Source organism: Lipophrys pholis (assembly GCF_963383615.2).
Source record: "Lipophrys pholis genome assembly, chromosome: 8".
Classification (NCBI taxonomy): Eukaryota; Metazoa; Chordata; class Actinopteri; order Blenniiformes; family Blenniidae; genus Lipophrys; species Lipophrys pholis.
The window spans coordinates 13,773,027-13,795,082 of NC_137630.1; the positions used below are offsets into that span (position 1 = coordinate 13,773,027).

Sequence of the window (22,056 nt, forward strand, 5' to 3'; positions counted from 1 at the left end):
GAAGTTCTGAAAAAAATCTCAAACTTACGTTTTTTCATCATAAAGATGTGAAAATCCACAGAGACTTTTTCTCTCTCACCGTATAAGAAGAGAAGTAAAAGAGAGGAATCCGTAAGGGCAATGTGTATAACAATAACCTATAGCCACTTTACATCCTACAGAAGAACGTAGTCGAAAACAATAAAGTAACTAACATGGTGTGCAGAGAGCATCCAACAGCTTCTGAAGTCGCACATGTGGAAGATCTGGAGTGGGGTACCAAAGTTTTTCAAATGAAACCGTTTTTCCGGAGGTCCAGTCAGTCGGTTATTTCAATGCATTTGTGTGTTAAAGGATAATTATAACTCAATCAATCTGTCAAGTCCCTGTAGTCAGAGTTTTCCCTGCAGACCCTCTTTGATTCCATATTTTCTTTTTTCTACAACTACCGGTTTGTCCAGTGAGACTGAATAATCCAGCAGAAATTTTTTTCAGTACTTTTGTTAACTGAGCAGTTACAGACGACTGCTCCGTCTCCTGAGAGACATTAAAGGTCTGACTGTTTTAAAGGACCCCACCTTTCTGTTCTTCCTGCTGCGCTCTGAAAGGAAATAGACGCCTTAAAACACTGACGAACATCAGACATTACTGCCAATTCTAGGTCTGATTCAAAGTGAAGTACTCCACGTTTTGAGTAACCTGCTAATGAACTGCAAACCTTTGAAACAGACTTTCAAGATATCCAGATGGTTTTCAATTCAACGCTGTCCACTGTCTCCTCAGTCCCTTCAATACGATCTACCTGAAGCTCCAGTGTCCTGCTGTGCAGCCCCCTCTAGTGGTGCTGGGGAACAATCTCATAGACTTCCATCAGGTAGCAGTGGGTGAGTTTGTTTCTGAGGTCAGACGTCACCGACACCTCGTGATGCTTTTAATGTCGTTTTGCTGCAGAACGTGTGTTGTCTCCTTTTTCGCAGGGGAGAAAGTGACTCAACAGGTTACAGTTCAGAATATTTCGACGGAATCCTTGGATGTATCCTTCTGTCTTATTTTTACCACAGTTACTGCTCCATAAGATTGTGTTGCTGCAAAATGTCTTAAAACATATAACTGTGTTGTTTTTGTTTTTTTTAAATGGATTGAACACAATATTGTAAAATAATCTGAGCAGAAGTGAGACATCCTGATAGACTCATTTTCATTTTTATTCACATGGTAGATTTGTGGTAATGCCGAAATCGAACTTTACAACTAAAAGAAAAAACAGATCTGTAATTTCCCACTCCAGGCACCACAGTGATGATATAAACCGTTTTTCTTTGACCGTTTCCAAGCTGAGGTCAACTGTGTTGGACACATGTGGTCCCTTTTCCCTTCTCAATGCCTTGAGATGTATCAGACCTGGAGAAAACCACAGTCTGATCTTGGCCTTCAGTCCAGCTCTGGACAAAAAGGTGAGCGAGCAGTGAGAAACAGCACATGTTGAGAATAACAGCTCATTAAGTAACAGACTTATCCGACACCAATACTTTTGGCAGGAACTGGTTTCATCGTCATTCATTCATTCATATAACAAAACGATTGTGCATTTTCCATATACTAACTATTAACACTATAAATCTGAACTCATTCTCACTTGCAGGTCATTTTGAAAGGTCCTATGGTTTTACATTTACTTTATGGCTTTAAATTTATCATTACATCTACACAAGACGCAGTTCTAAAATAAAATAATATTAAAATGAAAATGCTTTTAATATTTAATATATTCTTCAGTCCTAATTTCTTGTCAAAAATTGAAGTAAAAAAAGCATGCTTGGAAAACACTAACCCTTCCTCGAGTTTGTGGACAAGCTGCACCCAAAATACAGCGATAAGCACGTTGTTAGAACAAAAGCATTTAGGACATATCAATTGAAAATTGAGTCCTTACATTCTCTACTGAAGTATATATTATTCATATTCTGTGCAATTCTAACAAAATCTCTGGTATAATTCAAATCACTGCCATGCAAGAGTGTAAAATATTGTCACAGTTATATTGTTTTAATGGCAGCTACGTTTTCAATATTTATTATTGTTTGTATTCTTAATTAGTGCTTATAAAGACATGTCGCCTTTCTAACGTGTGGGAACGTTTTAACTCTTGTGTGACACTGAGAGTGATACAGAGTTTTTTATACTTTGGATCATTGTTTAGAGATAGAAACTGAATAGCTTTCTAAAACTAAAATGATGATGATGATGATGATGATGATGATAATAACCTGACCATATTTCATATGAAATACTATGATGTCAAACCCTTTTTTGGAAAGATTTAGCACACAGTAACAAAGCACAACTACTTGTCACCTGTGATTAAAACATTTTAAATAAGGTGACTACTTTTAAAAGATCTGACTTGTAACTGTACTAAGAGCAAATGATGAAACACCACGCGCTAGATGTGTGAATCAAACAGTTGATTGGTCTCTCATCCTTCCCTCAGTGTCATGAGAAGCATGAGAGTCTTTTGTGCCTAATGACTCGCCCCTTTGCTGTCCGTCAGTATGGCGAGGTGCTGGAGGTGCTCAGCCGGAGGATGACTGTGACTCTGCGGCTGCGTGGCGAGGGAGTCGTCCCTGCTGTCACCTCGTCCCACACTGGAGGGCTCCTCGACTTCGGCTATGTGTTGGAAAAGGAAACCTCCTCTCGAGTTGTGAAGGTCAGTTAATAGAGTCCTTTCTCGAATTGAGATTGCTTTTGGTAACGTGTCGGCTTCATGAAATGTCCAGTTACAGAACGGCTCGGTGTTGGCGGTGGGGTTTCAAGTGCTGCTGGAGAGTCTCTCTGCCTCCGGACCTCAGCGGAGAGCTGAGCAGGTTTCCCTCCTGCTGGACAGACGGACAGAGGTCATCCCTGCCACGGGTACGACGTAGGAAATATTTCAGTAAATCACTAAGAACACCACTAACTCGAGCTCCTCAAGTGGAGCTGCACAGCTGTTTCCAAGCTGCAGTTCTCATGTTTCCCTGCATGAAAACACCCGATTACATTATTACACTTAAATGTGATTGAGAGAAACGCTCTGAAAGCTCTACATTTTTACAAAAATCTCTCCAAAGCCACATTTCAATATGTCACAAACATGAAGACAGGACATCAGACTTTCCCTGCTGCTCACAATTTAAAGAGGGAAAATCTGAATAGGCACAATCACGTGCAGGAGAGGCGACAATTTTAGTTTCAAAACATCGGGTTTATTTTTTATCATTTCTATTTTCAGTAGCCACAGCAGACGGAGCACCTGAAGCGATGAAGTATTAATATGTATATTTATATTTCAGCATTTGTTTATTAAGAACCTTTAACTTCACATGCTGAATATGACTCAGCTTTACAGCGCACACTTTCAGAACAGGCTTGTTTATCTAGTTCAGGGGTCGGCGACCTGAGGCTCTGGAGTTCACATGTCGCTGTTTGCTGCTTCTTAGTGGCTCCCTGAACCCTCCACAAAAGTATACCTAGATAATAATGTTCTCTTGTTTTCATTATATTGACGCACACAACCATTTTCTTAATTCTTAGCAAAAAAATGGCTTTTTAGTAAAGGCACAACTAAAATGGGTACAATGGGGGAAACTGTTAAAACCACAAGAAATAGGAGGGGGAAAATATTGTTAAAAAAAACAACCTGAAATGAAGGATTTCTAAAAGGAAAGAAAGCTACAAACAATGGGAAAAACACAAAACTTCTTAAAAAAAGAGAAAAAATTAAATGGCTAAAACAGCTAAAATATGTAAATTGTCAAAAAATACTGAAGAAGGTCCAAACCTCTGAAATCAGGGACAAAAACCATCTGAAATTCAAAATTGTAATTAAAAGCTCATAAAGGCAACATAGGACATCATTTATGTTCATATATCAAAAATATGGTTAAACATGTTTTACGGCTCCAGTAAAAATTGGATTTGGGTGAAAAGTAAAGTTTGTAGACCCTCGGTCCAGTTTAAAAATCGGTTCCCAGCTGAAGGTGTGTCCACACTTCAGGTACGATTACTGTGTTACTGCCTCAAACAAACAGGCTGAGTCCACTTGAAAAATAGCAAATGATTTCTGGTGCAACTCCTTTAAAGACAGAAGGGAGTGTGAAAGCTATCCGTCTTTATAAGCACTGCACCTTTGCAGTTTACTCTCACTGATGTGGATTATGAAATGTTTTAACTATTTTTTTACATTTTATTGGCTGTTGAATTCCTAACTTCCGAGGTTCCTAAGCCTTACATTTAGCACAGTTACATACAGGGTTTTGTTGCAGAATACACATCACAGCAGCTGTCCAGCTGAAGGTTTTGTTAGGAGAAAGAAAAATGTCAGCGTGAACTCCAAGCAAACAGAATGTGACTGGAAATGTTTCTTGTTCAACTTTGGTCCAGAACAGAAACTGCAACACTGGACACAGGATCTGCAAACCCCCAGTGACGATAATCATCCAGTGACACAGAAACATACAACAATAATCTAACTTACCAAAACTGTGCAAAAGATCATATGAAAACAAAGTTTTTGTTTTTTTTAACACAAGCTCGGCCCAAGGCCACACTGATCTCGTCTGAGCACCTACTATATATCACGCTCCATATATCTGATATCTTTAGTTATTATGCCTTAAATTCAAAATACAGTAAAAACTATTTCAAACCATCCATTATTATTCAAGGTGTTTTCACATTATGTCAACCAGACTTAATGTTTTCTCCCATAATATACAAACAAATATGATACCATGCTGTTGAGTTTGTGTCTGTGACTTGCTGGTGAGGTTGAAAGAAGTAAACCTGCAATGACTCACGTCAAACATTTTAGCAAATCAAAACAGAGAAAGGGGGGATTAAAATACATTATTTTATGTGTGATCCAAATCTCTAGTTATTTCACAGGACATGAAAAATAATAACAAAAACAAACTATCGTCATTCGCAGCCACCCAGCAGGATGCTCAGGCCTTAAGATAAGATGGGGAGAGATAGAATATCATGAGATATACTTGTTTTTCCTCATGAAGATATTTCTCCTGGGGTTCACCCAGCTGCACCGTTGCACACAGAAATAATCTCTTGGGAACGAAATGCACCCACATACTGAATATACGTGATAAGGTATATTGCATGTTTCAGATGGCCCAAAACATTTCTTATTTTGTACATTTATTGTGGAAATTGCACGTCACTTATGCATGTAATGTACTGTATTGCACAGGATGTTTTGTATTGCGCTGTGCCAAGTTAGTTTATTCAGGAACTTCAAAAACCAAACAACAGCACATGAAATAACATCTAAAATCCCATGATAACGTGGTGTAGAAGATACAATATGTAGAATATACAAGTTCTCTTTACACAGGAACCCAAAACTACAGTGGACTGAGTGTGTTCAGTGTGGTGCCAGCAGAGGGCAGCATTGCTCCAGGAGAGAGCCAAGACATCACTGTCAGCTTCCAGCCGGATCATCCTTCTAACAACTATCACGACAAACTCACCATAGAGCTGATGAATAAGGTCAGCACACACACACACACACACACACACACACACACACACACACACACACACACACACACACACACACACACACACACACACACACACACACACACACACACACACACACACACACACGTATTGTGAGCCTTGAACACGTGTTTTCTCTCAACTTGTCCTTGTCTTGAATAGCTGCTGGTAAACACAATCATATGATCCCTGCAAAATACTGCCCTCTAGTGCAGCTTGTTATTCAAATACACTTTGAGCAGCAGCACTGTGGATGACCTCTCATCACATTGGTCCTCATGATATAAAAACATTAACCCTGTTTCACCCTCGCAGACTAAAGTGTGTGTGATGGATCTGAAGGGTGCCGCCTCATCACACAACACGTATCTCCATGGAGGAGACCTGCTGACTGTCCCCATTGACTCTCTCCTTCCTTCACACATAGCCGGCCCCCGTCTGCTCACAGGTATCGTCTCTGCATCTCGTCCTCACGGCAAAAACAAACCGCAAAGCTGAATGGGACCCGTTGTTAATGTGGGACCTCGATCATGACAGATTCCTCCAAGACACCATTCATGATCTGTGTGAGAAAGCGTACGCAACAGAGTAATGTCTGCTAATCATGGCACGTTCAGAGCCCACGTGCGTGTCACCAAGACTGAGATCTGGTTTCACTGTGAGAAAATGAGCTCCCGCCTAAATCATGCGGCGACTTGAGATCTTGAACTTTACTTTGATTGTGTTACAAATGCTGGACTCCATTTGAAAAAAGAGATGTCCGTTTTATCTGAAGGTATCTCACTGACTTCCAGTAGGAATTTGCACTATTTGTGATTGATGTGCGGAAGGAGGATACAGAAAGTAAAGGGTATGAGGGGGGGATGATTTGCAGTAGCAAGACCCTATGGGAAAATGCAGAGAGAAGATTTGTGCACATTCTGAAGCAAAGTGATAAAGACTTTGCAAGAGTTCATGTAATGAAAAGTAGTGCGTCCACAGTTGAAAATGTACATTGGCATTGGCTAAAAAATCCCAATAAATGTGTATTTAGTCGCTAAGTGTGATGCATACAGAATCCTGGCAGTTCCCGCAAATACATTTTTAAACCTTAAGATCAAAAAAATCAATACGGTTGTCATTTAAACAGTTTGTGAAAAATACTTCAAAGGATTTGTGTGGAAACGGCCTGACCTTGTAAATCTCCTCGACGTAGCCGAGTCAGACGTGACGGAAAGTCCCGGCGTCCCTTTCCTGGTGAGCCTGCGGGCCAGCTACAGCTGTGGTGAACTCACTCCTGCAGTCAGGGAGCTGCAGGTGGGCTGCATCCACTCCACACAAGCCAGTAAAAAGGTACCACCGGGAGCTGACATTGTACCATTAAGTCCATCAATGCTTGTGTTAAACTCACTATATGAGGTGGAAATGAACACATTGTCGCTTTATTTGCCCCAGACTGGCGAGTTTTACTGGGATAACTTCACATCCCTGCAGCAGCAAGGCTTCAGTATAGAGCCGCTTAAAGGCAGCATGGAGGCAGGTCAAAGACGCCTCATCACCATCAGATGGAGCCCCCACACTGGGTACAAGGTGAGGAAGAGCTGATTACTCTATATCGCTGTCGTGCACCTGGATGTATCGCTTGTATAGGTGTGTGCTGTTTGCCTGGACCCTGTCTGTATTAAACAATGAATACAGTGAGCTAATATTCTTCTGCTGGGGGGGGGGAAAAGAAGCAGGTTTTAACCACAGTGTAAAACTCCAAATACAAGACAACCCTGAGTTTAAGATGACAGTATTTAGAAAACATTATCTTATATTTATAATTGCATGGGTTTTTTTTTTTTTTTTGCTTAAAATAAACATTCTAAAAGCACATTTAACATTCCAACTCCGATGAACTTCCTTGGTTCCATTCAGTTTCATGTACAGCTTCGTCTACCTATTACTCAGAGATCTTCTGCCTCGCTGGTTTCACCTCCTCCCAACGTCCCCCGCTGCCACCCAAAGCTTTTCAGATGCAGCATTTGAAAATGGCTCCCTCAGGTTTCCACCAATAACATCCAGCATGTTCCTGTTGTTCTTCCCATTCCTGTTCTTATGCAAAACTCAGCATCACACTGAGGGATTACCTGCAAACCCAGTCCCAGTTTTGGTGAGTGAACCTGCGCTCTGGTTTGTTTGTGTCTTTCAGCCCTACGAGGTGGTGCAGGCGTGTGTGCCTCTTACCGTAAAGGGCGATGAGACGACTGTTTACAGAGTTACCCTCCTGGCTTTGGTCTCTGTGACTGCCGACTAACCCTCTGCAGCCCCGGGATGCGGGCCAGCAGGAAGTCTGCTCACACGCACGATATAACACACAGTGATATACTGTATCCACCCAGATGAAGACAACATTCCATTATTAAAGATATTATCTAAAGATTACATCCATTTTTTCATTCCTCTTTACAGTGTCTGTGGAAGATTTATTAAATAGAACAGATCAACACATTTTCAAGCTTTAGATTGCAACCGAAAAAGCAATAATTTTTAAAGTTTCCCTTGACGTGACCACTTTTCATGGCTTAAGCTGCTCTTGATAGCGCCGTAAAAATCACAAATCGTACCCTTGGACAATAGAAATACTGTAGAAGATGGAAACTAAACATTAGCAGTGTAAATACAATGTATGGATCAAATATATCCGACACTGAGTGTTTTGTCAACAGGACAACTCGTGCTTACCCGTATATATATATTGTATGCATTGCGAGAAGGTGAGGACAGCGTTGTTATGAGTCTCCTTTATTGAGAATGCAACATCAACTTATACATGTTTATTACAACACTGCGTATCACAGGGTTTGTAATATTTACACTTTGTTCAACCTGGGCAAATATTATGTTTGAAAATCTTAATTTTTACCCAAAATACCAGTCAGCCTTCAGTAATCCACCATATTTATAAGAAAGTGTCGTGTTTATTGTCACATTTTTAACAATAACCTATTTTGTTTCATAAATATTTTACTGCGCTATAACACTAAACTATCTTTAACATACTTGTATAAAAATTAACGATTGCACATAGAAGGCAAATATGTACATATAAAGGCCTGTTAACTTAAAGTGTAGCTCTGTGTCTCTCTCAGCCACTGTCTCTCTATCATTCATTCCCGCCGTGAACTTCACAGATTTCATCATTAACATGTCAATTTTTTTATTTCTGTCTTACTGCTAAATTATTTATTAGTCCATGGAATCCATTTAAAATCCATCCTGATGATGGAAAAGCAAAAAAATAAATCATTGAAATCTTCCCAAATACCATCCTCAATAAATGTGGAAATGCATATATTGACCATTTAAAGAGTGCGAGCAGGAGCAAAAAAATAAAAAAAAACTTAGGTCCGATCTTAAGTTGATGGTTTTGTTCATTCTTTCAGTCACAGGCAATAATACAGGAGAATTACAGTGCGTATCACATTGACGCTGAAAGGCCTAAAATAGTAACGGCTGATTTTGACAGCAAATAAAAAGAGTGCAGGCAGGATGGAGTGGGTGGAGACGAGTGAAGAGAATGCTTTAATAGAGGGACGGCTATTGTTGAGCAGTTTCTAGATAAAGCCTGAGAGGCCAGGTTAAGATGAGGAGTCGAAGCAGTCGTGGCCACATTTTCATGAAACTGGCATTCTATGCCAGTTTTCCAATATATACATATCATGATCATTATCCATTAAAAAACAACAAAACAAAAACAAAAAAACAGTGCGGAAGAAACATGAAGTAAAGAGGAAATTAACAAATATGGCCGCTTGCCCTTTAAATGGCTCAATAGCCGGCAAGTTACTCAGAGCAAGTGAATTAAGTCAGTTCATGTATCTACATGAAAAGTGTAAACAAAGCCAAGCGATGGCAAAGGAAAAATAAAAACTGTTCCTCTCCCTCCGCTCCCACAGGTATAATTATGACAAACCTAAAAAAAAAAAAAAAAAGCCCTGGGAATTACCATGACCTTGTACTTGAGGACAAAACTTTAGTGGTTTTTGATTACCTTGAAACACAGCTTCCTGCGGATTAACAAAGCACCAAAAGAGAGAGAGAAAAAAGTATTTTCTCATACTCTCACTATTCTGCCCAAACGTGACCCTTCAGTACAAAACTGAATCAATAGGCCCTTCTTGTACAGGACTCAGTCCAGTATCTGGTTGCAGGACGCAGTTCAACCACTAGGGGGTGTTTGTGTGACACCGAGTGAGCAGCTGTGTCATCAGGGTGTGTCAGCTGATGTAAGCCAGCAGATGTATACAGTACGTACTGTAGCAGTGCTGGTACTGTACAGGGAGAGACAAGAGTTCACAGTGAGGTCACACAAGAAAAATGGGACAAGCTGGTGATGAGGAAGGGGATTTTACCCAGAGCTCAACCTGCTGCTCTGAAAGTCTTTCCCACATGTGAAATCATTTCATGAAATTGTAATCATGCTCAGAATGTAAAAAAAAAAAAAAAAAAGCAGTATGAGTTGGGTCACTATCATCAGCTGTGTTTGAGCAGCATGAATCTGAAACTAGTGGAGCTGCTGTCACCTGTTAGAAAGCACCCTCTTACGTTCATCCCGAGTTACCAATTATTACCTCAAGAAACTGTCTGCTAATTGTAAAAAAAAAAAAAGAAAGAAAAGAAAGACGGATGTAGAATGTAGAGTTTTTAACAAGCCGTGACCATTTAGACGCTTATTCACTGAGGTTAAACACAGTAGACATGCTACTTTGCATACTGCATTGGATTCCGGACTGTAGTGTTATGGTTAGTTCATCAAACCTGGTCGGGGACCCTCATCTGTCTAGTTTGCATGTTCTCCCTGTGCATGTGTGCAGTTTTCTTCTACAGGTACCCTATCCAAAAACATGCATTTGATGTTCACTCAAAGTTTCCTGTAGATATAGGAAGGATCAGCACCATCTACACTGTTGGGAAGAATTGTGTTTGGATTTAAAGCAGACAGTCCTAACCAGGAGAGATCCTGGGCAGGTTGTCTGGTTATCATAGGACCACAAGCACCCACACATACACTAGACACCGACAGTCAGCAACTACTCAACCGAACAAGCATGTGTTTGGATTGTGGGAATCCCAGAGAGAGAAAAAAAAAAGCATGAAAATCAAGCTTCAGACCAGGAAACTTCCAGATGTAGAACCAACAGCCCAAACCACTGCTGTTTCATACACTAAATAGTAAAGAACCAATCACAGCTTCCTGTGATTAAATTCTGGATGCTTCTATTTAAACATAAATTAAAGTTTAGCATCATTTCCATCCACCAACTATCGTATTGACGGAGAATTGCCAGAATAAGTGAAAGGATCCATTGAGCGTCCAGTCTTTAGGTGAAGATCTTGTTACATCATTGCTGACCTTGTCCACCCCTTCAGCAGACGAAGCTCCAGCAACTCCGTGACGCTGTCATGTTAATGAAGAATCACATTTCTAAGGATTGTTTCCTTGACATCTTCGTGCTGCGAAGAGTGAAGGCAGCTCTCCAAACAAAAGAGGGCTCAACCTGGTGATGAGAAAATGTACCTAATGCTTGTGTGCATTAGTTGAGAGTGGCATCCGGTCCGTTTTTCTCTGTGATGGACTGGCAACCTTTTCCAGGGTTTACCCTGCCTGACGTCAGCTCGGACAGACTCCAGCCCTCTGCGCTGTGAACCTCCACAGGATAAAGTGGTTACAGACATTAGATGATAGATGGTCCGATTTTCTGGAAGAGGAGGAGCGAGTCCTACACACTGCAAAAGAGATTCACCAGACGAGTGTTTCCCGACCAAGTACCAACTGTGACAATATCAGTCGTTTGCCTGTTTTGGACTTTCATCCAACAAATCTCAGCAATTTATCTTGAATTATTTCACCAATTAATTTATTTATAATAAAGAAAACCTTTAATTACCTTTAATTGGCAAGAGGCTAATTTAATTTTGACTGAATGTTCAATTATGTGGCTGGAAGTTGGGTTTCAAAATGCATTTAATTCTATTTTCTGTGCTAGATGTTTTCAGTATGTCTGGTTCACAATAGAAGTTGTATATATGGTATAACATGCTGGGTTTTGTAGTCCTATTAGTATGCTGCTATTGATTTACTCCAGTTAAATGGTTAATATACTGAATGTTTGAATGTTTTGAAATATATAATGAATCTTTTATAGGTCACTCACTTAAAATGTTTCACAACTTCAAGATATAACTGTAATAAAAAGGTAAATAAAAACAACTGGCCGCAATTTCTACATGGTAAGTCTGTTCAAAAGGTGGAAAACTAATGTAAATGGCACAGATTTCACCATGTCAGGTCAAAATTCCATAATTTCCATTGATTATTGTGTTACTGGCAAAGTAAAACCCTGAATATTACAAACTAGATGCATTCATTATGGGTTTGTCAGTTTTTAGAAGTTTATTCTCTTATTAGCCCACACTGTTTACCAGTTAATCACATAACTTAAATGTCATTATTGCATACAAACGTAAATCTCGAGATAGGCGTCTTTTTCCAGGATTGCTTTGTATATTTGAATTTAATAAACCCTGAGTGACCTGTGGGCCCTGTGTTTATGAACAGCAGATGTCAGTAATGTCTCACAATGGACCAATAGGATCTGCCCTCTCGGAGAGATACATGCCGTAAGCATTTATCAGAGATTGTAGGAGATTACGCTAAATCAGATTACTGTACCCCAACCTGCCTATAAAAAGCAAGGTCATTATGAGCTTAGCCTCATGTAATGTCACTCGTTTTATGAAATGTATGAGATCATATTAGGCAATATTTGTGTTGTCGTTTTGCCTCTTTTTCTAATCTGATTTCTCCTCTGATCTCTCTCTAATGCGGCCAGATAGTGCTACTTACTGCCCTTGCTCTGCGGCCGGGACTGTTTGCAGAGACAGTCGGGGAATGGGACTTTACTGAAGGCAGGGAATGCTTCACTGATGTGAAAGTTGCTTTTCCTGAAGGTCGCGTCCATGAATTCTACTGATACTGCATTAACACACAATACAGAAGTGATTTTCAGAGTGCAATCATATTGGTTTAGAATTAAGTTTTAAAAATGCCATAAACTCCCTTTGCAGCCTCTTAACTTGCAGTTCTTCTTAAGCTTTTGTCAAATTGAACAAATTATAATAAACTATATAGAAGATAGTTGGATTTGTTTCAGAAACCCCATAGTTAGAGATTTTATTCATCATGATATATTTGATTCTAATACTTTGCTCTGACTTTAAGGTGTGAAATAATCATGTCTCCTCATCAAAAGGCTGAAGACACACAATAAGCTTTGTCCCGTGGCTCCTCTCAGGCTCTGCTGCAGCAGCTTCACAACACATGTATGCAGGCAGGCAGGGGTGTATCCAGGGGCAACTAAATCTCAGCAGCATTAACCCCAACAGATGAGTCCCAGTGGAAACTCACAACAGTCTCATAAACTGTGCGGTGTCGTCCACGGTTCCTTTTAAAAATGTATATGTGTGAGAAGACTTAAATTCGGGCCTTTAGAGTTGCTGTAGAGTTTCCTCCTCTTGGATTCCACTTTACAAAAAGGACACAAACACGCACTCATCTGCACTCAGCTGAAAATTCGGATCACCGAGACAGGGAGCGTATTGACTGATGCTTTTTTAGGGGCCAATAATCAATCATCGTTGACATTTCTCCCTCAGCACTGCATTCACACAAGGGACTGTGTGTCTATGTAAAAACTATACATCAGCTAGCGACTGCTGCCGTCCTTTCATTTGAAGGGAGCCACAACAATGACTCAGTGCAAAACGCAAAAAGACAACAGCTCACAAACAGACAGGCCAGCGCTCTCCCAGGAGCCATCTCCTCACAAAGCACGGCCCATGATGCTGTTGTCGCTCCCCCATCGGACCGAGCCCGTGAACACTTTGTTGTCTCGGTGGACGGCAAAGTGTTCCACGTCTCCAAGTAACGCCTTAACCCGCTGAGCATTAACTCTCCTCTGAGCGCTCTGCCAAGACTACTGGTGATAATGATCAAGTCATCTTTGCACTGTGGCGAGGATCCACCCACAAACACTAAGAGCAGGAAGTAAATCCCTCATGAGTTCTCAGCTTGAGGGACGCAAGTTTATGAACCATGAATGTTCAAACAAAAAGAACATTTTTTTCCATTAGCAGCTTATGCTGGCACAAATGACAGAGGCCGCGAGCAGAGACTGGATCCTGTAAATATAGGAATAAAGAACCACCCCTACTTGTTGAGTCTGTTATTAAATCCAAGACTTAAAAAAATGTGTAACATTGAAGGTACAGCTGCAGCTCGAATTTAGTAATGCATGCTGGCACAAGGAAGCATGTCCAGTGTTCCTACTTTGGATTGCAAATGAAACAACGTTATTGGCTTGAATTAGCAGGTGCTGTATCAACATGATTTCCCTGCGAGGCGCATCAACATTTTCATATTGAAACACACAACGCCTCTGTGGGACATACATACACCCCCTCTGTTTTTGTCATTCTTTGGACTTTAAATTCCAAACAGAGGAAAACACACAGGTACCAACATGGCAACCACACCTGTAGTAAAACATATATATATATATAAACTAGCTGGAGGTAGAGCTGCTTTGATCATAAAGACAAATTAAGGAGGTCATACTATATATGTAAAGTGAAGTGACTAATCGTATGGGCTGATGATACCAAAGTTTAAGGAGTTTTGTGTCTGGTGTTTCACCTCTGCTTCCTTTGTACTACCTTCCCATAAACTGCACTTTGTCCATGCCCTTGACTGTCTCAGATATGGTAAGATAAGATGTATGCTCAACAATACAATTAATTAAAAGTGGAGCCCATACTTTGAACCTGCTCAGGGGCTTCGGTTCTGGGCTGTTGCCTAAAAACTCCACCTTACAGATTGGATTGTGTAAAGTTTGTGAAATATACAAGGGTCACATTTATTTGAATTGAATATAACATCACAGATTATAGAACAGATATTAAACTTGACATACGGACCAATTTGATTCCTACAAAAAACTATGATGCATGCAAAATAAAGATTTCAAAGACCAAAAAAGGTGCAATCTCAACATGGACCTAATTTAAACATTACTTAAATGGTGCAAAATACAGTGGAATGTCCCAAAATCATGCCCTGTAATTGTTGAGATTTTGAAACCTTCAGCATGTCTGTTTGTAGCTACTTGCCTCACAGTATGGTAGATAGATCAGTGTTGTGTTCTCTACTCCTAAAAACACTATGAATTAATCAGAAACAGCAGGCACTATTATTTGTATTCTTATGCTTTTAAAGGTTATCCTCTGAGACTGATTTGATCTTCTGTAGGGCCGGTTTCGATCCGCAGGCCATATGTTTAACAACCAGGGGTTATAGAAACACAACTAACTTTTTAGTTATGTATTTCTAGCATAGTTTATACTGAGAACGAAATTATGAATCATATGAAAAGAAAATCATCACTGTGTGTTGCTCATTTGTACGTTTCAATTTGAGTTTAGTAGTATTACTACAAGTAAGAAGGCTGTAGTGTTTATTCATTATGGCTTTCTACACACTTTTACTGTTATAACTACTTTTAATAGTGTGACCGATTTGAAACTGAGATGTGTAGTTTAAATATAACTGCGCACAATTGCAGAAACCGTTTATCTTTTGATTAAGTTTTAGATTCGCTGAATTTGTTTCACTTTCATAAGAGTTAAACTAAGAGAGAAAGTTAAGAAATACAGAATGATTGTATTGTTTTGTTTACTTTCGTTTCTCCTCAATCTTTTCGCAGAGACTGCTGCTTGAAAATCGTCTTACAGAGCCGATAAATGTTCTTCCTCGGTTTACATGTGCATTAAGGGTGTTTGACGGGGCTGTTTGCGGGATTAAAACCGTGTTTCTGCAGTAAAATGTGGGGTTAAATCAGTGTTTTTAGCAGGTAGACATGCTCTAGGTGAGCTGCCGTTACCAAAGATGGCAGTATTTCCTGATGTGGCGGAGTGGTCGTCGACCCTTCGCGTGCGTTGTGACGCTGCGTAACGTGGGGTTTCCCAGACCTGAATGCAGGGTTACCGCGCCCATCTCTGCTGTTTGATGGCCGGAGGAAGAAGCGACTGAGATCCGGGCGTGAAAAGAGCGAGAGAGAGAGAGAGAGAAAAAAGAGGGACGTCGACGGTTGGGACAGTCAAGAAAGGGATCTTTTTTTATTCTTTCGCTCTGAGGTGGAATTTGCACCGAAACGGAGGAGCTGTGCCGCGTCTGTCTGGGTGAAACGCCGCCTCGTCTCTCTGCGCCTCTGTGCCGGTGTGTCTTCCCCCCTCGGCGGGTCGAAAACTGGGTTCGGGGAGTGCCGCTCCTCGGTGGCTAAACTAGCTGAATCTGAGCGCCTCGGCGGAGAGAGAGGAGTGACGAGACTCTGCTGTTTCCAGTCAATGTGATATAAACGACGGATACCCTCGACTGAACGCGGGTAAGGATTCGTGTCGATATTCGAGGTTGCGGTTCAGGAAATGCATTGAGTGTGTGCAGAGCTAGCAGGGCTGCCGAGAAGGGTTAAACTGGGCTCCGGCTACTGTTAGCTTCCCGTTAGCTCCCGAAGCTAACACTGGGTGGGGGGAACTTTTAAGAGCCCCCACCACTATACTTTAATCCAATATGTCTCATTAATCTAAACGATTGGTAACGTTTTTTTTCTATCCGGCATGGTGCGGGTTAATGCTCAGGGCTAATGTTAATTAGCAGGTTAGTTTGTGACAGCTCGGTGGGTTAGCCAGCTCCCCTCTCCTACGTCCGGGTGTCTTTCTTTAGCCCCCCCTTTTTTTTTTTTTTTTAATCCCAGCACTACTTACATTTGAGCTATAATCTGTATGTAGCATGCATGCTTAGGAATCAGTAAATCGGAACTGGTTGTCGGCCTGGATTTTCCCCCCATACAGTGACTACCTGGCAGGCTAATTGGCCGCACATTTGCAACTCTCAGGTTGACCAAACCCTTAACCAGCAGTTAAGCACAGCGTTGAACTGGTGCAAACTTATGAAACTTGCATGGCTGAATCTGAAACGGCGCGTTTGCTTGTTATATTGCAAATTTCTTCTTCTCCCACCGCGGAATTGAAGGGAGTCTAAAAATGGCTCCGTCACCAGCAGGATCACCACCACCCCCACTATTCCGTAGCCAGTCCATACAAGTTAGCCAGCAGTGGCCGCAGCCTACGCTCGCAGCCTGGTGTGCTTCATCTGGGTGTGTAGATTCCACGAATATGGCAGCCAGAACAACATACCCGGGGTGTTTTCGGTGCTTACGGACCTCGTTGTTGTTTTCCCGTCGGGTTTACGTAAAAACCTCCGGCACTGATTGAAACGCAATATTTGCGTTGTTGGGATTGTTTGCGTAATGTCTTAAAGAGTTATTTGACCGCTTGTGTTTGAGCAGGCTCTGTCATTTGGAACAGTATTGTGTATTGAAACAAAGCCATCATGGGTAATGGCCACAGCTTCGGTTTAGATTGAGGAGGAACTGACTTATTTGATTTCATGAAAGAGATTTGTGGAGAAGTAGAGCCGCGGCTGTTCCCGATAATGGCAATAGCCATTTTACTTTAATGACTTCAACCCGCGACGGTTTACCAGCACACGGCTCAACCTTAATTTGAACTTCTTCTTTTAATGACGTGAAAACGAGATCGTCTAATTGGATTGTGACAATCTGTTTATCTTGATCACGGGTCTGTTTGCAGGACAAGTTGTTAGCAGTCACCGAGCCCCCGTCGGGCCGCGCCGCTTTAACACAGTCTGTATCCCGTAAAAGCTGCTCCGCTTCATTCACCCCGAGCCTTCAAACCCTCAGCCAGCACAGCATTTTAATGTGTTGGAGGAATGGGGTTGAACATGTGTTAAATCAGATGTTTCAGCAAGAGACGTGCTGTCGCAGGAAGCGGCGCCGAGCGCCTCCTCTCCCGCACCGAGGCAGGCTCCGTGTCGCCCGCCGCTTCTCTCCAAGTTACTTCCGATATGTGTTCGAGATCCCTCATCTGGACTCTCACTCACGGCTTAGAACCCCTTGTTGGTCGTGTCGAGATGTGTAAATGCCTTCCTAAAAAAAGAGTTATTGGTGTTTATTGGCTCGCAGGGCTGAATCCATGTAGCCAGTGTGCCCCCTCCCTCCGCCTCCTCGAATGAATGGGTTCCTGTATTCAGGCCCAAGCAGCTGCAATGAACAAGATGGCGTTCAAAGCCTTTTTCATCGCCGCTTTTTCTCAGACACAGAGAGGCAGCTGCCGAGTATCGGATGGGTTCAGGCTTGGCACGCTACACCTCTTTGATTGTATCTAACCTAGAAATGTACATAATGTCTTTGAATCGAAGACTACTTGAGGGCTGGTAGGGTTCGTAGTGGGAATGATCCAGTATGTGCTCCTAAGAAACGGGACAACATGGTGGGAAAAGGGGTGTTGTACATCTCCACTGTCAACCTGAACACCAGGAGCGTGGCAAGTGTACTTAAACTTGTATGAATGGTGAGAAATACAACTGTTAATATTAAACTTGATGTCAGATATTAGTGTTTAGCCACACCTCAAAGTAATGGACATGAATTTCTATGGGCTGACTGAAACACAGTTCTAATTCAGTAGCTCTTTAAATTTAATGATCTGTAGTTTCTTGTGATGTTTTTCTCTATCTCTAGTTGCAACACTTTGTAAGATTTAATCTAAGTTATTTGATAAACCTCATCTGCTCTGTGACCTGCTGTATTTAATCTTGACAGTGAGTTATGTTATTTTAACTGTCAATGTATGTTTTTGATCTGTCAATCTTATGTGTTTGCTTTAAATTCTGCATGACTTATAATCCAGTCGTTGAATTTTTTTATATTTTTTTATTCATAATATTCCAGTATCAATGAAGTAGCAGTTACACTGCAACAATTTCTCACAGTTTAACTAGATCTTGACGCGATTTTTTTGTGTTTTTTAGCATTATGTATCCCATGGTTTTTGTGTGGTAAATCTCAAAATTCTTGGCCAGTTGGTGTTGCACTGCACATATAGGATGAAGCACATATTACACTGCTGAAAGTGTTAACTTCTTAACAATAAAGCGTTAAGATTAATCAAGACCATTTAAAGTAGGTTGACCTGCATGTGACTTGCATTATACTGACTCTGTGTGTGGGTGGGTGGGTGGGTGGGTGTCTTTCTCTCGCTGGGTCAGTAACAGCAGAGCTTGTCCAGAGAATGGGTGTCACCACAAGATAATGACCATATGTTTAAATCTTGAATAATTATCCTTTTTTTTACTGGAGGTGTCTTTGTGCTTGAATGAGGATTGTCATCCATGTTTTTTTCTTTCCTGTTTTTAATCTGTAAATGCAGCATATGAGCAGGATTTAATCCTTGGGCTGTGGATTTCACTCTTTGGGATTATGTGGCCTTGGTCAGTGATAGTGCTGATTTCCCTTTGCCTTTTGACACTATTGTCTGTCTAAGTGTGCATCCACTGTAAAAAACAGAAAAATCCTGTGAGGCTTTGTGAACAAACACTGCCAGAACACTGACTGCATAGCCAAATTCTAAATACATTGGATTGGCTTACTATATACGTAGAAAATGAGTTAAGCTGTGCCCCTAAACCATCTTTCATCTTCACTCATCTCGGTCTCGAACCGGACCTACAAATTAGCACATATTCATGTCCTCATTTGTGGTAGATGTTTCACATTTAAAGGTCTTAGATGTGTTTCACAACAACACTGACATCCACAATGATGATATGACACTGTGGCAAAGCTTCAGGTGAAAAAGGTTTGATAGTTATACAAACAATTAAGCTGGGCTAGGCTTTATTGCAAAAATATCGATCACAAAATGTTTCCATATTTCTCACGATATGTATTGTTCTTACTTATTGTGTTGGTTTTAAGATTAACACGACTCCAGTCCAAAGAAACATGAGGTTAAACTTGTTTACCTTTGAGAAATAGTGTTATCTGTAGGGCTTTCATGCAGACATAATACTCCAGTTACTCATTCACGTTGTAAGAAACTCAGAGGAGAGCAGAACTGTTGAGAGAGCAGCTTGGGTGCTATTGCCACAGATTTGAAAAACTCTTGAAATGAATTACAATTAAAAGCACAATTGTTATTTACTTTTTATCGAAACTCTGGAATATGCGCAGTATTCAACCCTTCCTAAATGTTTCTCAGATTTGAGTGTTTTCATATAGTTTTTAGCATTTATAGTTTTCTCCATCTCCATGGTCGCAGCAATCCCAGCCAACTATGGGTGAAGGCAAGGTGAACCCTGGATGGGTCACTAGTCTATCACAGGGCAAACCATCACACTCACATCCACTCCAAATCACCTGGTAAACTGAAGTGGTGCTCTGGACTACCCAGAGAAAACCCACTCGTGTCCAGGGAGAAGCCCAAGTCCGACCCGTATTCGAACCGGGGACAATATGATGCGACAGCGGTAGCACCTTCCGTGCAGCTAAATTCATTCTTAGAAAATGTTTGGTTTAGCAATAAGATAACCAGTTTATTTCACTACATGTATGTTCATGATGTGGTTTAAGTCAATGTGACTGCCTTGCAGAAAGCATGCTGGGAACAACATTTGAAGCCACAGTGCAATCTTTATGGCAGTCACACCTTACTTGGTTAATTAACTTTTGCTCATCATTGACATTTAGCACAATGGCCTGCATTCAAATCTCATGCTTCTATTGCATATTCATTCATAATTTGAGCTTCAGATGAGGTGGAAGATTTCTAAACTCGTGTATACCCCAAAAATGCTGGCAACATCCAAAATGGGAGTTGTTGGCTACTTGCAAGCATACAGGCTCTGTAGTTGCGATCCTGTCTTGTATGCAAAATGTAAATTCGCACAGAAACCCATCTGTCTCTTATTTTCATTGCAAATGGATTAAATTGTTTTTAACCATTGTATATAAAGCTTTTTCATCAAACCATATCAAACACAAAATAGTTGTGGCGTTGTCCACATCATGAGTGAAACTCACACCAGTGCTGCGACACACACTTTGCTAGATACCTTGTAGGAAGTTCTGGTTGAATGCTGGGCTTTCTGTATCGTCACAGGGTGATTCTGCAAGTAGCCAGTTGCACCAGCAATTCTTGCTTGCACAGTTAAAGCACATTAACGTGTCCATTTAAGGTTTTTTATTCAGATTTTTAGATATAAAACATTGATGTTAAAGAAAGCTGTATCATTATTGACAAACCCCAAATAGCTATTGGTATATCTGAGCAAGTACCACCTAATTTTGATGGCCAAGTGAATTTGATTGTGACCATATATTGCGTGTGCTTGTCTGTAAGTTTATGAGGCGTCTCCTGGCACTCAGTAAAACGCGCAATGGGGCAACTTATTAAGTTTATATTTTTGAGCCTCAATGGATTTAGCATTGTTTGCTTTTTTTATTTCACATCCTCTTGTTGTGTCCTTCCCACACTGATTGAGGATCTATCAGTTTTGAAAAATGCAAAAAAAAAAAATGCAGCAACTCTGGCTCAGATCATTTAGTTGTTGTTAGGGACGTCAATGTGCGTTGTGTCACAGCAAACAGCCTTTATATGCATGGAGAGACATTGAATGTGATATACAAAACTGACGTACAGTTTGTTGCTTTTCACATGAACATCGATGTTCAGCTAAATACAGAACTGCCCCTTCACAGCTAAATCTATCCTATCACAGTATCTTCTTTTTACTAGGGATGCAACGGTTCTCTGTAAAATATTGAACCATTCAATTCACTCTACACGGTTCAATGCGCCCTTAAGGATGGTGGTTTTTCAATTTTACAATTAATTTTGCATTGACTGTTTACGTGTGCGTGCGTGTGTGTGTGTGTATGTGTGTCCAGAAGCTGTGCCTACTGTACAAAAGCCCACCATACAAGTTAATGTCCAATCACTGTTGTGGCTCTGCCCACAACTGGAGCCGTCGAAAGAGACGTTCACCTACGTGTCTACAGAGGCGTTTTCGTTTTTTTTTTTTTCTTCCCCCCCCTCACACGGAAACTCATTGCATCTGAAAATTGCACCTTTGGTGGGCGTGTCACTTGGGGGCCACAAGGCTGCTCCTGGTGTTCAAGCCAGACCAATAGTGTGGCTCAGTCACAAACGTTCTCATTTATTACTAAAACTGTTCATCGAAAAGTATTTCTGAAAACATTTGAGGTGAGAAATATGCTGTGCAGTTGCTGAAACTATCCTTGTTTTGGTTCCACTACAGCTTGTTTAGATGTTTTAAGTTTTGCGATGAGTCTGACCTTCGCTTGCTCTCCACTACCTATGCCGGCTTCATACATATCTCTGATGAGGGATTATTTCGGTTTCGCTGTTGAATACACCGATTAGGGAGTGAAAACAGTCAACATAAATTTCACTGTCTGCAAGTGATGCTTGAAACATGTCCCATACGATAAAGGAAACTCAAGCAATAGGATCATGCATCTACAGCGTAAGCTGTAACACTCACAGTCGAGGCTTTAAGAAAGT

At 41.0% G+C, this 22,056-nt stretch overlaps 2 protein-coding genes across 2 annotated transcripts in view; both read left to right on the forward strand.

Moving 5' to 3' along the window:
• cfap74 (cilia and flagella associated protein 74) overlaps positions 1 to 7,810 on the forward strand; it is a gene marked incomplete at both ends in the record, with an annotated part of 55,548 nt that extends 47,738 nt beyond the window's left edge. The window contains 10 exons of the mRNA XM_080470035.1: positions 763 to 863; positions 957 to 1,012; positions 1,314 to 1,433; positions 2,531 to 2,686; positions 2,757 to 2,889; positions 5,366 to 5,520; positions 5,848 to 5,980; positions 6,728 to 6,864; positions 6,967 to 7,101; positions 7,706 to 7,810. Coding sequence (XP_080326161.1) covers positions 763 to 863; positions 957 to 1,012; positions 1,314 to 1,433; positions 2,531 to 2,686; positions 2,757 to 2,889; positions 5,366 to 5,520; positions 5,848 to 5,980; positions 6,728 to 6,864; positions 6,967 to 7,101; positions 7,706 to 7,810 — 1,231 coding nt within the window. The remainder of the gene's footprint in view (positions 1 to 762; positions 864 to 956; positions 1,013 to 1,313; positions 1,434 to 2,530; positions 2,687 to 2,756; positions 2,890 to 5,365; positions 5,521 to 5,847; positions 5,981 to 6,727; positions 6,865 to 6,966; positions 7,102 to 7,705) is intronic.
• Positions 7,811 to 15,316: 7,506 nt separating this feature from the next.
• gnb1a (guanine nucleotide binding protein (G protein), beta polypeptide 1a) overlaps positions 15,317 to 22,056 on the forward strand; it is a 32,848-nt gene continuing 26,108 nt past the window's right edge. The window contains exon 1 of the mRNA XM_080470401.1: positions 15,317 to 15,995. The gene's annotated coding sequence lies outside the window, so the exon portion shown is untranslated. The remainder of the gene's footprint in view (positions 15,996 to 22,056) is intronic.